The sequence below is a fragment of the Dermacentor variabilis genome, chromosome 9 (genome assembly GCF_050947875.1).
Source record: "Dermacentor variabilis isolate Ectoservices chromosome 9, ASM5094787v1, whole genome shotgun sequence".
NCBI classification, from domain to species: Eukaryota; Metazoa; Arthropoda; class Arachnida; order Ixodida; family Ixodidae; genus Dermacentor; species Dermacentor variabilis.
This window is the reverse complement of record NC_134576.1, coordinates 49841823-49858042: the sequence shown is the minus strand read 5'-3', so window position 1 is coordinate 49858042 and position 16220 is coordinate 49841823. Positions and strand designations below refer to the sequence as shown.

Genomic DNA, 16220 nt, shown 5'->3' with positions numbered 1-16220 from the left:
TGCGGCTTTGCAGCACCTGTGAATTTCGATTTCGCATTTTAATGTAATTATCATTCATTGTCTCTTAGTCTATTTAGCCTCTTACTGCTGCTCCTACACCGCGACTCGGTGACCCCAGACATCTACTAGCTCGGACAACTATGTATAAGCACGCGGTCGTTCCACCTCCGTCATGCCGTCGTCGTACCATATCGTCATCGTTTAAGACGTGATCCCATTGCTGCCTTCGTCACTCCTTCGTAATTATGCTGTCGTTATTCAACTGTGATTCACAATGGAAAACTGTGAACCAATTCGGCATATGATCATTTGGAACTGACCAATATGACTATCCCATTGAAGTGTAATGTTCCAATTGGTTTCCAGTTAATTCCACGAGTCCCATTGCTAACAATTGGCGTGACCAGTTGAACCCATTGACGTTTTCTGACTGATGCCATTTTACCATTTGATATTTCAGAATCTTCATCCCACGCATTAATCGTCATCAATGCGTCATCGTAATCCCATTTTCCACATACTGATGATGCTGTTATTATAAAGCTGTCGTCATTATGCCATCCGATTGTTTCAGATTAGTCATCCACTTGAAGTCACACCATAATCGTAATCCCATATTGCTCTAGTCGTCGTCATCCATTGTCATCTGTCGTCATCACTTGTGCCACATATTTACCCACGGAGTATTATCTGATACTCTGTTTCCTAGTGGGTAAATACGTGACACCTGCATTGCATGCATATCGCACATATATTAGTTGTCAGAACGAGCTAAACACCTTAAATAAACCTCATCGTTGGTCTAAAATATGACACTGAGCTCACTCATGTGCACACACATACACAAAAGAAACTAACATGTTTTATTTGAATATAAATACAAAAAAAGAACACCAGAAGTTTATTGTGCCTAGTTGCTGACAGTTTTTGATGGATGTGGAAGCTCAGCGCGACTACTCCAAATATTGTGGCATAACCCATGTCACGATGACTGTCGACGGTAATGTGTTAATTAGCATTGAATCAATATAATGGCACAAGGCATTGCCAACATCAAACAAGTTATGTATAAGGCGCGAGTCCCCAAGCTTTCACGCTTCTCTAAGAAGATTCTGCGCCATCTAGTGTTGCGCTACGAAGCCTGCATGTGGCCCCCGAAATCCATAGTGTGCCGATGCATTCAAACGCCGAGAAACATGTTATGCAACAACCGACTCCTATCTTGCGCTTGTAGACACATTGCGCCATCTAGTGGCACTGCCAGGAAGTCTGCACGTGGCCTTCAAGATGAGTCGAAACATGGCGCACCAGTGTCTGAGAACGCTGAGAATTGGTCCCTAGCTTGCTGCACACCCAGTGGCACATATACAGTGACCCAAGTCGGTGAGAGGTTCAAAAGTGCAACACATACCCAGTGCATTCATGGCACAGCTCGCTAGAAAGTGTTGGTGTTAAAGGCGTTCTTTGAAAAGCGGCACATACCCAGTGTATTTGTGGTGTAGCCAGCTAATGCATTGTGTTGCAGTCCTAGGAACCCTTGTGGCACGCGGTCGATTCTGCTCGGCATAGGAGAAAGGAGAAATTTAAAGGGGCCCCGGACCACTTTTTATCAAAGTGGAGAAAGGCATTTGAAATAAAAATAGGCTATTTCAGAAATACTTTGCCACAAAAAGTACTTCAATGCGTTCAGCAGAAGCAGAGTTATTGGCAATCAACACGGCCTCCGCTACGCTCCCGTTTCTTCTGCAATGCCTGGCGCTGCGAAGGCGCTGGTGGAGTTGGGCGTGCCCATAACGCTCAGTCTTCTACATGTCACAACTTCCCATTTTTATGCCTAAAATGCACTAAACGTAAGCCAATCGCGGTTATCCTTGGCGAGCTGCCGTGCGCTTAGCCAGTGAACTTGTGGCGGCACCCTGCTGCAACCGTGGTATCTATGCTGCATAGCCGATCCCAGCTACCAATAGCAGCTGCATGTGGGAATCCGCTCTATTACAAAATAAAGCATCCAGAAGAGAGTGAACAGCAGGCTTTTGCTTGAAAAGAGAGCGTTTGAGAGAAAGCAGACTTTGCGCTCCGCTTGCGAGCTCCATGCACCGCGTGTGAGAGCAAAACTTGGCTGAGATGTTTACAGCAGCGTATGCTACCCCTGGACTGTGTTATTTCATCAAGACTAAGGAGTGGTTAAGGGCCCCTCTAAGGGATCATTTTTATCATTGTAGAGTGGCACGTTCCCAATGGTACATACCTGGTACCCATGTTGGCATCAAAGATGTTCACTGAAGAATGCCACGCACCTACTAGCACAAACCTAGTGACCCAATTTGCTGTCGAAAGGTTCATTGAAGAAGAGCACAGACCCGGTGCCACATACCCAGTGCTCCAAGTCTGTGTCAAAGAGTTTGACTGAACAATGGTACCTACCCAGTCTGGCATCTACAGTGATCCATGTCAGCGTGAAAGAGATTTGTTGAAGAACAGAACATATGTACACATTGCCACATGCTCAGTCACCCAAGCTGGTGTGACGGTTGGTCTTGAACCCTGTTCCCTCAGCACAGTGGACCAATGTACCGCCCATTCAACCATGGACTACCCGGTGACTCAGGTAGGCGGGAGAACAGATACATAAATAGATACATACAAACCTAGCTCCAGGAAAGTGTGTGAAATACCCTAAGAATGCTAAAACATTAAAGAATAAAAGGTAGAAAATGTCTTGACAGTACACCTTTAAATGTGGGCTCCTCACCAGGCCCCATTGCAAATTTTGGTTAGAGACTGGAAGCAGTAAAACGCCATCTAAGAAGCATTTTACCGAAATAACTTTTCAGATCAGTTCGTTATTAGAAGAGATAGAAGAAATTGAGCTGCCCAATTACCATTCCGACAGGAGGCAAGCGTTACTGCACTCTCTCCCCACACCTTTAGCTGCTTTAGCAACCCTGCCTCGTTTCTTGTGGCGTTGCACCTTCCACATTGGATGATTAGTCATGCTGAGTGATGAAACATGCACAGCAGAAAGGCCTCTGTGCATGTCACCATGACGTTTTGGCGTGGAGCGGGCATCCTCAAGAGGGAAGGAGTGCGGCGTTTGGTTTGAAATTTCCGCTGTTATTGTGGCACGCAGTGCCATAAAAATATGCAGACGCGATCGTCAACACTTTATGCACATGCTACACTTGTTTGCTAAAAATGGCCAAATCTGGTAAAGGGCCCTTTCATCGTAGCATGTCAGACAAGAGTGAAAACACCATAGGTACTTATGATATCTTCATGCTTGTCTGTAGGTGTGACCTCAGCACTCGTGCGCCGTAATAACTACTGCCAATTCTATTTTTTTTAATTAAGAATGTGAGAGTTTCTACTTCCCAGTCAATCAATGCTGTGCAGTGGTAGCAAAACTGATTTGAAGGAAGCAGTAATGCCTTGCCTGACTCGGTTACGACCTGAAAGTGACCCGAAAGCTCTGGGAGGTTGGTGTTGGCATCTGGTAATCGTGAGCTACATGTTCCCCTTGAAAATTGCAGCCTACACATTGACTAGGCGCTTTCTGAATGAGAGCGAATTTTGAAAAAGAAAATTAAATTATGGGGTTTTACGTGCCAAAACCACTTTCTGATTATGAGGCATGCTGTGGTGGAGGACTCCGGAAATTTTACCACCTGCGATTCTTTAATGTGCACCTAAATGTAAGTACACAGGTGTTTTCGCATTTCACCTTCATCGAAATGTGCCTCCATGGTCGGAATTCGATCCTGCGACCTCGTGCTCAGCTATCCAACACCATAGCCACTGAGCAACCATGGCAGGTAGAGCGAATTTTGAGACAACGAATTTACAGTTTTGTAATTGACGGACATGTGTTCTGTATAACATAATCTGAACCTTCTAGGTATTTGACTTTATTTTGTCACTTGACAACAGTCCTTATTTGTTGGCTTGTTTGTTGTGTTTTCATGACTGGAGCCTCGTGGCAAGCTTAATTTAGCTTGACCAAAATTGAAGCCTCTCAGAACAGAAATGTGCTGACCATTTTAGCAACCACAGGACAGGTTACTCCTTTTTATTTGTTCTTTTTCTTTTGTAAATGTGCAACACATGATTTTCATATCTGTACACCTTCAAAAACGGGTACTAAAGGCATAATATGACACTCTGTAAGTTTACAAATAAACATTTCGTTTGAACATTGCACGTGTGCGATTCCAGTGAGAACAAAAGGCGTCCAAACCAATCTGTGTGAGTGGCACCAGGACGAGTGATATTGCGATACAAAAAATTAACATGTTGGTTCCAGCGATACGCTGCATGGTGAAGTTAAACCCAGTTTGTAGTGCATGGAGAAGAGTGTAATGCGCAGGCATTCAATCACTACAAGCCCTGCACTTCCATGTAGACCATATGGTAGAGTGCAATCATAGCAGTGATTAAGACAGAATAGACTTCAGGTAGGCTCCACAGCACCACCCTAACATGGCGTCTCATTAGCAAGTGGTCAGTAGGTCCCTGTTTTCTCAGCACTGCGGCACCAAATCGTCTGAGGCAAGACATTGAGCTACGTTCGCACGAGGTCCTGGACTGTTTGGCGCAGCATATGTGGCGCCACACTACAGTGTTACAGCATATGTGTGGGCATGATTCCGGCCATGCGTTGCCATACCGTATCCACAATGTGACCGAAGTTCCTGCTTCAGCAACATCAAGGTACTGACAACCTAACGCAGAGCTCGTTCCAGTGGCTTCTACCCTGTTTGCTGGTTCGAAACAGTGAGGTCAAGGCAGGTCAGTTTCTGCAGACTGCACTTATAGAAATTCAGAAACTGAAGGCTGATTTAGATATTAAAGTGGGAATAAAAACACCGTTCAATGTAGTACAATGGATGGCACAAAGTTACTGCATACACAATTACCAGTGGACAGATTGATTCTGCACTCTAGAAGAGTAGATTTGGCCAATTGAGCAGAGCAAGATGTCAAGCAAACTCACTGTCAGTGCTTGAGTTACTAGGTGGGCACGAGACTCGCACTCTGTCACCACATCATGCAAGCATGTGCACCCGGCCACAAAAGTTTACAGGCCATGGGATCTTAGAAAATGTTCCATTTCCGAGCAGCCTGCAGCAGCAGTCTGAAAAACTGTATACGACAATGTTGTTAGCACATTCTAGTTGAGGGCCAAAATGCAAATACCAGGCTGCGTTGTGATGTTGCGGAGATATTTGGCTTTTTCTCAGATTTCATGGTCCGTAATATTTCGTGGCCGGGTGTACATCACACACAAGAACTTCCATAGAGAACGTTGGCACTCCGCTTTGGGTCACTGTGCAGGTCATTTAAACCATCCCTGTGACTGGAGGAAAGCAGTGAGTCAAGGGTGGTGCATCTGGACATGTCGCCGAAGGTGGTCTGTCCTAGTGAAAGCCTTGGTGCAGCGGCCGCACCTGAAGGGCCGCTCACCCGTATGGCTGCGCATGTGCACACCCAGGTGGTCCTTGCGTGAAAATGTCACTGAGCAGTGCGTGCAATGGAAGGGCCGCTCTCCCGTGTGCGTGCGTTTGTGTCGAGCCAGGTCAGACTCGCTGGCGAAGCCCATCGGACAGTAGTGGCACTGAAAAGGACGCGCCGAGAGGCTGGCTGCCGTGCCGCGGTTACTCCTACTGGCCGCAGGCTGCAAAGGGGGGCAAAGGTCACAGCACCTTATTACCATACTAACGGCATAACTCTCGATGCACTCCCATGTGTAGCGTGAAAATGGTTATCGTGAGAAACATTGAGCTCGAGCACAAGCCTCTATTTCTTGTTTTGGAAAACCTCTTTTTGCATGTTTTTTCCTTAGTTGTCCTTGTCTGTTTACGCACTGCTTACTATGCATACTTATTAATCAGTGCAAAAACAACGATAGACACAGAGCTGGAAGAACACAAGACGAGCGCTCGTTGTTTTCACGCTGATTAATAAGTACACATCCTTTCCAACTCGCTAGTCTTCCTACCTTACTGCTCACTATGGATTGCTTCCCACCTAGCGAAGACACTTCATCCGAAAGACATTTGAATCATGTCTCAATGTCCATGCACCATTTTGGAGACAAATGGGACCTATGCCGGACGTCCACTTTTCGATATCCTACTATGGATGTCCCAAGGATATTGTTACGGGGAGAAGAGGGGTTTAAAATATATTTAGAGGGTATTTACAATGCCTTCACTGGCATTGAAGATGGAAGACAGTTCACGTGACACCAGTGAGTGTCATCGTAATCTGTACTGTCCCCATGTTTTGAAGTAGTAGCTTAGCGCGAATAAAACCACGGACACAAGAAAGACGGACAAGGACAAGCGCTTCCTTGTCCGTCCTCAGTTCCCTTGACTGTCCTCAGTTTCGTCTCTGGCAGCGCTTGGTAACAAGACCTTTGGCAGCAAAGGTGCCACTTCGGTGCTCGCTAAATCGTCCCTAGTGGTATTGCTTGAGGCAGGCGACGTGGAAAAAATATGTGGAAGGTCGAGACGTGGTGGAATTGACAGGCGAGGTTTCATACGTGACTTCAGTCCTGTATGACACAGTACGGGCCGGAGTAAGGCAAAATCAACTTTTCGCAAAGACAAACTCGCCGTGACGTTGTCCAAAGAAGGACCATATCACTGTGGTTGAAGTGGGCTTCACGATGGTGAGCATCATAGAAGTGTCATTGCTTTTCCTGTAAAGTGGTAAGGCACAGGCAGGCAATTTTGCATGCCTCTACAGCTCTGAAGATGGCATCACAGGCATGCTCTGACGACGTGTCAGGAACGGTGGGAAGAAGTGTGTCAGATGGCAGCGTGGGGTTTCTTCCGTACCAGAGAGAAAATGGAGAAATAGCCAGCAGAGTTTTGTCAGGAGGAATTATAGGTAAATGTTACAATGGGTAAAGCAGCATTCCACTCATGATAGCAGGCATGTCTTTGATAGTTCTATTATGATGTCTGTGAGGCTGTTGGTCTGAAGGTGGCCTGCCATTGTCAACTTATGTTTTGTAGTGCAGGAGTAGAAGACGTCCTGGACAACTGTTGATATGAAATAGCGGCCCCAGTCTGTCAGGATAGCTGTCAAGAAGTGCCGTGGTTATTATTACTCTTTTCCTATTTCTCCATCTCTCTTTCACAGGCTTCTTGTGCAGAACGGACTTGTGTACATGGCTCATACAGAATATTTGACTCAAAATTCAAGGACCGTTCAAGGATTTCAAAGGTGCCAAAGGCCAGGTTTCAAGGAGGACAAAAAACAAACATTGTTTGTACACATACACTGAAAGAAAGTGAAATCTCCTTCTTGGCTGCAATTTTTTGCAGCTATGAAGAATATAAAGCTATCAAGAACATAAGGGATCCCTTATCCCTGTTTCTATATGTCTACAATGGCAGATAACATCTCCTACCTTTTGGATAAAGGAATCACCTGTGCCCCATATATTTTTCTTCTCACTTCTCCTGCTTCTTATCTTCCTCTACCCCATCTGCCTGGTTTATATTTCTTTTCTGCTGTCACTTTTCAAGCCTCACTTGAGTTGGTGTGTTGCATGTCTCTCTTATCTCTCTCAGACCTTACCAGGTGCTGTTGGACCTCTTATCCTCTCCCCAACATAACCCTGAATCTGTCCTTGACATTCATTGCATCTTTATATTCTTTCCCTTCATATGTAAATAGACATCAAACATCAGTCAAACAAACCAAAGTAATGGAATTATTTGTCAGAAACCCCCCTGCCACCACACAAACATGACCTTCTTATGCCAAAAACCTTGTTGACAGCTGCACTTGCCCCTATTTTTATGACATTTATACCAATATTTTTTCTCATGATTGGCTTACACTATAAAAAAATACTTTTGGGATAAAACATCCCACACTACTTTACTTTAAATTGGCCTTCACACCTGCAATACCTTGGTGATGAGGGCATATTTTTTATTTCATTTACACACGAGGGACATCAGCATTGCCTAATCAGTTAAGTCCCTATCACATATTATTGGTTATTATGATGTGTTAACACACAGCACACAGTGAAGTACGATAAGGACAGGTAAGAACATTAATAATAACTAATCTTTTTGATAAACGCCAACAAGGAGACATTCTTAAGGGCACTAATGGCGTTGAATAATTTCGCGAGTTGGAGGTCTTTACTCAGTGAGATGGCCTCGGCCTTTACCTTGTTTACATAGCTCTTTGCTAGGATGTAGTTCTTGAGGATTGCTTGCGGAGCTTTTTCACTGAAGACCTGGCGGGCCGGGCCAACACGACAAAGTCGCCTTCCTTGTATGCTTGTAGGAACTAAACATTGTTCTGCTTCAACTGTGCTTAATTAACACAGTATAATAAGTATGAACTAACTAGCCTAGCAAAAAGCAGTGACCTGTATTTTTGGCTATCTCGTTGCATGCCCGTATCTATGGCCACATTGTGCTGTGATGTACTATGCGTGAGAAGTTGAGATGAGGAAAAGAAAGTTCAGCTACAGGCAGCGAGTTCCTCGCTGCTACGTCTTAGGCAGGGAAAGTGACAAAACTGACGATGAGAAACTGATGCTCACCTTTGGTTCTTCAAGCACAGAGGCACTTGCATGCACCACCTGCATTTCTTCGTTCGGACCGTTGGAATCTAGCAACTGCCAGGGATCCAAGTGGCTACTGGAATGCTCGACCGGCGACAAGGTGTCTGCAGCTTGTGGCACATCCGTGTCTGTAGGCGGATTGTTCACGAAAATATAAACAAATTACAAAGATGTGGAAAAAGTTGTTGGATCTATTTACAATTTTTATGCTCATATGTGAACTGCGATGTGACGGGTAAAAACGTATGCGAGTGCCTAAAATTATTTTTTCAGCTTTTAAACTATTGTTGTATCAATGATGCGTCACGAATAGTTTTCAAGGTTTCAAGAAGCAAGTATGTACTCCCTGTCAATTGTCCCACTCACCCTGTGTAACGATTGCTCTGAATATTCTTATTTTCCACGAACAGTAATAGACTCGAATAACCTCTTGGAACTTATCACTACACAGCAATCTTTAATGCGTTATTAAATGCAGCTTCTTATTGTGTCATTTTTCCACATGTACTTTTCTCTTTTTTGCTTAATTCTTTTTCCTACATTGTGCTTGGAGAAACTTGTCAACATTTATTACTTTATCTGTACCACTCTTCAAAGACATTGTATAAGATCGCAATATCTGCTCTTAGGATTGACTCATTACCATTATTCTGGCTTTGCAGTTTCTTATCTAATTGGCAACAGTTTGTATCTGTGAATAACTTTAGCTCGTCCACATTTGTTGTAACATCAGGTGTACCCCAAGGTAGTGTGTTAGGCCCTCTTCTTTTCCCAATTTTTATCAATGATTTGAAGAGCGACAGTTCCTCCTGCATACGACTTTTCGCAGATAATTGCGTAAATTACAAAATGATTAACTGTCATGATGACCAACTAACTTTGCGAAATGACCTTCACCTAGTTAATCAGTGGTACGACCATTAGCAAATGACACCTAACACATCTAAGTGCTGTGTTCTTTCCTTCACTCGTATAAAATCATATCCCAAGTTTCCTTACAAAATCTGTTCGGTGGAAGTTCCTCGTCACTCTACTTACAAATATCCTGGCGTTTATTTTTGCACTAATCTTGCCTGGAGCTCTCACATCGAGAAGATATGCACTGAAGCTAACAGAACATTAGGGTTTTTACGTCGTCATCTGCACCTTTCGCCATCTACCATCTGCCAACAGGCCTACCAAACTTTTGTACGCCTTCAACTTGAATATGCTTTATCGATCTGGTGTCCTCATCAACAATACCAAATAGATAAATTGGAATCCAACCAATATCGTGCTGCCCACTTAATAACTTCTAACTACAGTCGCCAATTTAGCATTACCCAAATTAAACGCCATGTTCCCCTGCCGGACTTGGATTCCCGCTGCTCTGTTGCTCTTCTATGCCTCTTTCATAAATACTACTATAACTCATGGTCCAGCTGCTTGTTGCTTGAAACTCATTCTCGCAGATCTACTTGACTTCATAACCACCTCAGTTTCAGGCGCATTTTTGGCCGCACACAGCCATTTAATAACTCTGCATTACCACGTGCCGTTGCACTATGAAATAGCCTTCCAAATAATAATGTTTCAACAAAAGATCCTGCCAAATTTCGTGAACTTTTGGAACTTCACATGTTCGCTCGACTATGTCGTACGGCTTTGTATTGTATTTGCCTTTGTTTTGCATTGTATTCCCTTGACTTTGTACATATTTTTTCCAATGTTTAACAGTGTTCGTTTCTTTCCAATGCACGAACTTATTTGTTCCTCCTACTATGTAGTTCCCTTTTATGCCTTAAATATTTGTCATTATTCTGTAACCCCTTCCCCCCACCCCACCCAATGCTCCTCCAAGCCTGTAGGGTAAACTGAATACATAAATTAATATATCTATAAACAATTAAATAACAATAAGGCAAGTTGGTTGGCTTTACTATGAATGGAGCATGTAGTCGGTAAGGTCTGTTAAAAGCAACGTTAGCTTACACTTGCAAATAAAATTTCTGGGACATCAATACTGAAAAGTTTTCACTTCTGAGTTTACATCTCGAAAATGAGAGAATGCAAATGGATGGCATTACCATCATCATCAGCTGGTTACGCCCACTGCAGGGCAAAGGCCTCTCCCATACTTCTCCAACAGCCCCGGTCATGTACTAATTGTGGCCATGCCGTCCCTGCAAACTTCTTAATCTCATCCGCCCACCTAACTTTCTGCCGCCCCCTGCTACGCTTCCCTTCCCTTGGAATCCAGTCCGTAACCCTTAATGACCATCGGTTATCTTCCCTCCTCATTACATGTCCTGCCCATGCCCATTTCTTTTTCTTGATTTCAACTAAGATGTCATTAACTCGCGTTTGTTCCCTCACCCAAATGGATGGCGAAACTATGCAAATTCTGTTTGAGTTGTGCAGTGGCGTACTAGGCACTGTGTTCTTGGACTGTAATGTGCTATAGCCAACATCTTATTGACAAAAAAAAAGACTAATGTTGCTTTATACGATAATCAAGCACTGAAACCAGTGAGTTTTGTGAACTTTCTACAAACAAAAACAACCAAGACATGCAAGAATATTTGGAAATCCATGTCACACTGATGCAGCAGTTTGCAAGAGAGATTCTTTAGCTTTTATTTTATTCCTTAACAATCAACCTTTTCCTTCTGAATAAACGAAAACCAACATTGCAAAAATACCTACGAATTTCAAACTGATTTAGTGTTAAGAAGTCTTGTCCCTACAGTGGTGCTCGGTGTTGAAATGAAGCACCATTGTATTGGAATCGCTTTTTCAATTTCCAGAAAGATTCTGACTGGTTATTGTTTTACCAATGCACTGAACTACTTTTGAATTGCAACTACTTATACCACCTCTGTATGCAAGAATACATTCTGAATAGTGGAGAAGTGCATGCTACAATGAGACAGCAGCAAAGGTGCTATTCGATGGTTCTTGAGAAAAAAAAACGAGGAAAAAAAATCTAGTTCACATTTCATAAAGCCTTGATGAGCTAGCTTAACGATACCGAGGCCTTGCACCCTGCACTTCGGACAGTAATTGGGCCATCTACTCGAAAGGCTGTAGAAAGCCTTAAAGAGGCAATAAATCACTCTGAGCTCAAAGAGGAGTGAGCCTTCGCCACTCTCCTCATAAGTGCTATCTCCTCCTTGCCATATGCTTCTCTAAAAGATGTATGAACAGTATGCAAGTACCTAAAGTCCTGTCGTCAAATTTTTCTTGAAACACGATCAACTTTAATTGGCTCGCCAGGACTGTGCACTTCTCAACTATGTGCTGTTGCCACCAAAGCATGCACAGCACCAAACACACTGCACAATGTGAACTTAGTCGACTGCACACAACAAAAATCAAGTGACACGACGAGAAACAGCAGGTGCGCGACTGTGCGGTAAACGTACGCTAGCAGGTGGGTCAGAAGTGGTGTTTCTTGTATAAGGAGAAGTCAAGAGCGTTTACCCTGGTGATCTACAATTTACGTTCAAAAAGAAGGTGGTGGCTGTGTGAGGACAGAATTGCTTGCACTGTCGAATAAAATGTTTTATTATCTTTCTCAGCGGCTGCGTGTTACACATTCCCTACAAGTTGTGACGGGCATGTGCACTGAGTGTACCCCTGCCTGTCATTACATAGGCTGTAATGTTTTTCTCAAGCCCAGGCCATTTCAAGCCTAGTGTTCCTTCCACCCCGCTGCTTTCTGTTTTCTTGCTTTCTTTTCTTCCCTGCTAAGCATTGGAAATCCATACTAATTTACCATGGTGATGTAACGTAGAGGCACAGCCACTGCTAGAGGGAACATGGGAGACCACGGCAGGGCTCAGCATGGCACCACCACCGGCGCCTCGTGAAGCCTTGACATGCATCACACCATAGCGGACAGCTCACCGAGCTTTTCACCAATTGCATGGAATGCACCTGTGCCACAAGACTTCACAAGGCGCCGGTGCCCTCTGGGGAGCGATGCTACAGGCCCATATGTCCCTGCTAGCAGTGGCCATGCCTGTACATGAATCTGTTGGCGTCATGTGTGAAGGGACCGAAAATCTGTTCATTTTTAAAAATTATTCACACTTTAGGGCCCCATTAAAAACTGCGAAGCAGTAAACAATACTGCCGAGTAAAATTCTATTCATCCACATACACCTTTACACTGACACGTTATCTCATGCACAAAAGGAAGGCTCGTCAATCATACGTCTCTGCTACGTTAAAACATGGAGTGCATCAATTTCACTACAGTAGAGATAGAAGGCATCACTGTTCCTTTCTCCAAGAAAATTTACGCTTTCTGTGCGGCATAGCTGCTGCAAGCATACTTTTTATTTATTTTGGACGAAACAGGTAGGTGCGTGCTGCAGTAGAGCAGCCAATATGGCAAGTTGGTTCAGCATAGTAAAAGCTGAACACGCAAGCAGTGACACACTCAGAATTGTAGATGATGTAGAAATGATTTTGTGTGTTGTCCACGTCCCTGATTCTGTATTCAAATTTCCAAAGGTACCTTACCTAAACATGATGTAAAAATGCATTGAGAAGTGCAAATTACATGCAATGTTTGAGCATGGACAGGCGAGGAGACTAGATGGAGAGCCGTCGATAACATCTCCCAGATCTAAACAACACATTGTACGAACAGCTGCCACATAAATACAGAAACCTACATTTTCTTAAAACTTGATTGAAACTAGAGTAAGGAGTCGTGCTTCTTTTATGATTAGGTGTGCTTGCTTGCTTCACACAGCAGCTCCTGCACATTGCTATCATTGCTGTAAACTCTGATTACCATCAGCCACCTATTGCAGTGCAAATAAGAATAAGCATGTGGAAATAAATCAATTACATAACAATCTATTACCAGGACATTTCATGGCTGTGATATAAATTATGGTTATGACAATAACACATATGTGGAGACTGCAGGATGTAGATGATAACATGATGATGATAAAAACAATACTGGACATGGTAAGTGATCGCTTCAATGTTATAATATTGTTTTTGTCATGGTCTTGTTTTTCGGAGGTTATCAGCAAAGCATCAGCACCAAAGTGTCGTTGACTCATTGCAATGACATTAACATGACATAGAATGTGTACACTGCAGGGTGGACTCACAAGGCACAGGAGAAGAGGTAAGAACTATTTTTTTGAAAATAACAGAGTGAAGAATCCTGCCTAGTTTTGCCTGGAAAGTTATATGCTCAGGTACTGACATCCAATCCCCTCGAATCCACCTATGATCTGTCTTAGTAACTAATGTCTCTTTCTTAGTAACTTTGAGGTTATCTACATTGTAAACAAGCAGTTGGTGCAAATTATGAAGTGTCCATCACTTTCACCCCTAATTCATAGCGGCGCTCGTCCTGGCAGTTTGCAGCAATATTCCAAGGACGAGCCCCACTGCCTGCTGCTGGAATTGGGCACTCGTGCAGGTCATTTTGCAGTTTGCACTTGTTGTCAAATGTTGAAAGCATACTACTGAAGAATTTTATGTATAGCAAAAAAAAAAAATCTCTCTTTCTCAAAACAAGGCCTGTTTATTCATGTCTTCATTGAGTAAAAGGTGCAGTCCATACATTTATTACTTTTTCATTGAGTATGCTTATTGCTTCTTTAGTTTCATGTTCTATGTTTTTTCTTTTAGTTTCTCATGTTTCATTTAGTTCCTCGGGGAACTTAAAGAAAATTGGGCAACATTTTTGCATCTCTTTTAGTAAAGGTTAAAGGTAAAGTAGAGTCAGAGGGTTGAAGCCAAAAAGTACAGATGAGAAAATGCCAAAGCATCAGCGTGTCCTATGGCAAGCAACTAGTTGTCTTTTCGCAAGCATAAGCGTTCTTAATATCTATGTATAAGGACAGGCCCGTAGATTCCATTTGTCACAGTCCAGAATGCCTTGTTTTCAAGTGTTTTCTTGAAACTAGACACAGACAAAAGGCAACAGAGCAGCATCAAATGAAATTTTCAGCATTCCTGTAGGCTCGTAGCAAGTCACATGCCATTACCTGAAAAACAAAGAAGGTACAGACATTAGGGATCACAACCACGCTCAGGAGTTTCAAAATGTCTGGTCCATCCTATAAGTTTAATGACCACACTTTGCGAAGTTTCGTTTGTAAACAGCACTGCACTTTACTATACAGAGGATTTTTTTTTTTTCTTGCTGCCCAAAGACATGAGAAGGATACGGTTTAAAGGGCAGATTACAGAACTTTTAAGCTCCTCAAATATTCACTTCCTAAAAGAAAATGAAAGGAGGCCTCGTGATCTCGGACAACTCATCACAAAGCAACCTATGTGCACAAATTAAGAAGCTCTTGATACCTTAAAGGTAACAATTACAGACGCCCGCATAGGTAGCATTTGGCCACAGATGTGAGAAAACTTCGAAAATTAGCGAACTACGCTAACGGCGACGTAACAGAGCTCACATACACGATCGCCATTTATGACAATAGAACAACTCACTCACTAAAACCTCACTATCAAATCAAACCTCATTAAAGAGTCGTTTTTAGTCACAAGTGAACTGATGGCAACGCTCCCGTGCTGAGCTTTCATACGGACTAGAAATAAGATCTTGGTTGTTTGGTCACAAGGCTGGTTTCTTTACGAAAAAGCCACTTATATATTTTTTTTCTATCTGTGTGTGGATAAGTCGGCAAGCAGAATCGCATGTAAGGGAAAGTCACAGAAGAAAAAGAAATAAAACACATATGACACCGTTCACGGGGGTTCTTCAGCTGCCAGTCGCGTGTCGACAAATGCAGCAAGATAGTGTCAACGCTTCGTTGACTTCAAGCTACTCGCAAGAAAAGTAAAAAAGGCATTCGCGTTCATGACCAAAAGGAACTGCGACAAGTCGAAGAGATCACAGTATTCCTTGTAGCGATCAAACTCCGAGCGCACAACAACAGACCACACGCATCCTTTCGATAATTTGCAGTGATTTGACACCGCCAAGACAAAATTATGGGCACTACAGACGCACTGATGTTGTCGTTACGGTCGAAAACATTGGAACAGGAAAGACAATGTCGGTGAATGAAGAAAATTGCTCGGAATAAACCACATCACAGAGGCAAAACAACACACAAGAGGAACTGCATGGGCGCAGCCATTATGACGCGTGATGCGACAAGCGATGTGTCTGGCCAAATTTGAGTGAGGAATGTATGTGAGACGCGGTCTGTTATGTTGCTTCAGTTTCGGAATGCTGAATCTGGAGCGCGTTAGTGCGCGATCTGCGATGTTTGAAGCGCAGAATAAAAGCATCACGCACTCGCGCACACGCACAAAAAAAAAAAGAAAAAAGAATTATTGCGTCTTTTCTATTTTTACCGTTACGTTCACCATGCGCTCGCAGCCCCGGGGTTTTGGTTTGCAGTTTCAGTGCAAGAAAAAATAAATGAAGCGACCAAATAAAGATATAAGATGCTGAAAAATAAAATAGCCAAAAGCACATTTTATATCTACACATAATTGCATGACTTCGCTTTATTGTTATGTAGTTCGAAAAGATAAAAGCACAGATGCAAAAGATTTTTTTTTTTTTTTGCTATGAGCGTCATATGGCAACTGCGGCGCTTTAAGCCCTGCTGTCTACCCACTGCATGCTTATTAA

At 43.2% G+C, this 16220-nt stretch overlaps 1 protein-coding gene across 1 annotated transcript in view; it reads right to left on the bottom strand.

Annotated features, from left to right (window-relative positions):
- LOC142558348 (uncharacterized) overlaps positions 1-15716 on the bottom strand; it is an 89042-nt gene extending 73326 nt beyond the window's left edge. The window contains exons 1-3 of the mRNA XM_075670492.1: positions 15588-15716; positions 8576-14601; positions 5374-5671 (exon numbers count right to left, since the gene is read on the bottom strand). Of these exons, the coding sequence (XP_075526607.1) occupies positions 5374-5671; positions 8576-8620 (343 nt within the window). The 5' untranslated portion in view covers positions 8621-14601; positions 15588-15716. The remainder of the gene's footprint in view (positions 1-5373; positions 5672-8575; positions 14602-15587) is intronic.
- Positions 15717-16220: the final 504 nt, after the last annotated feature.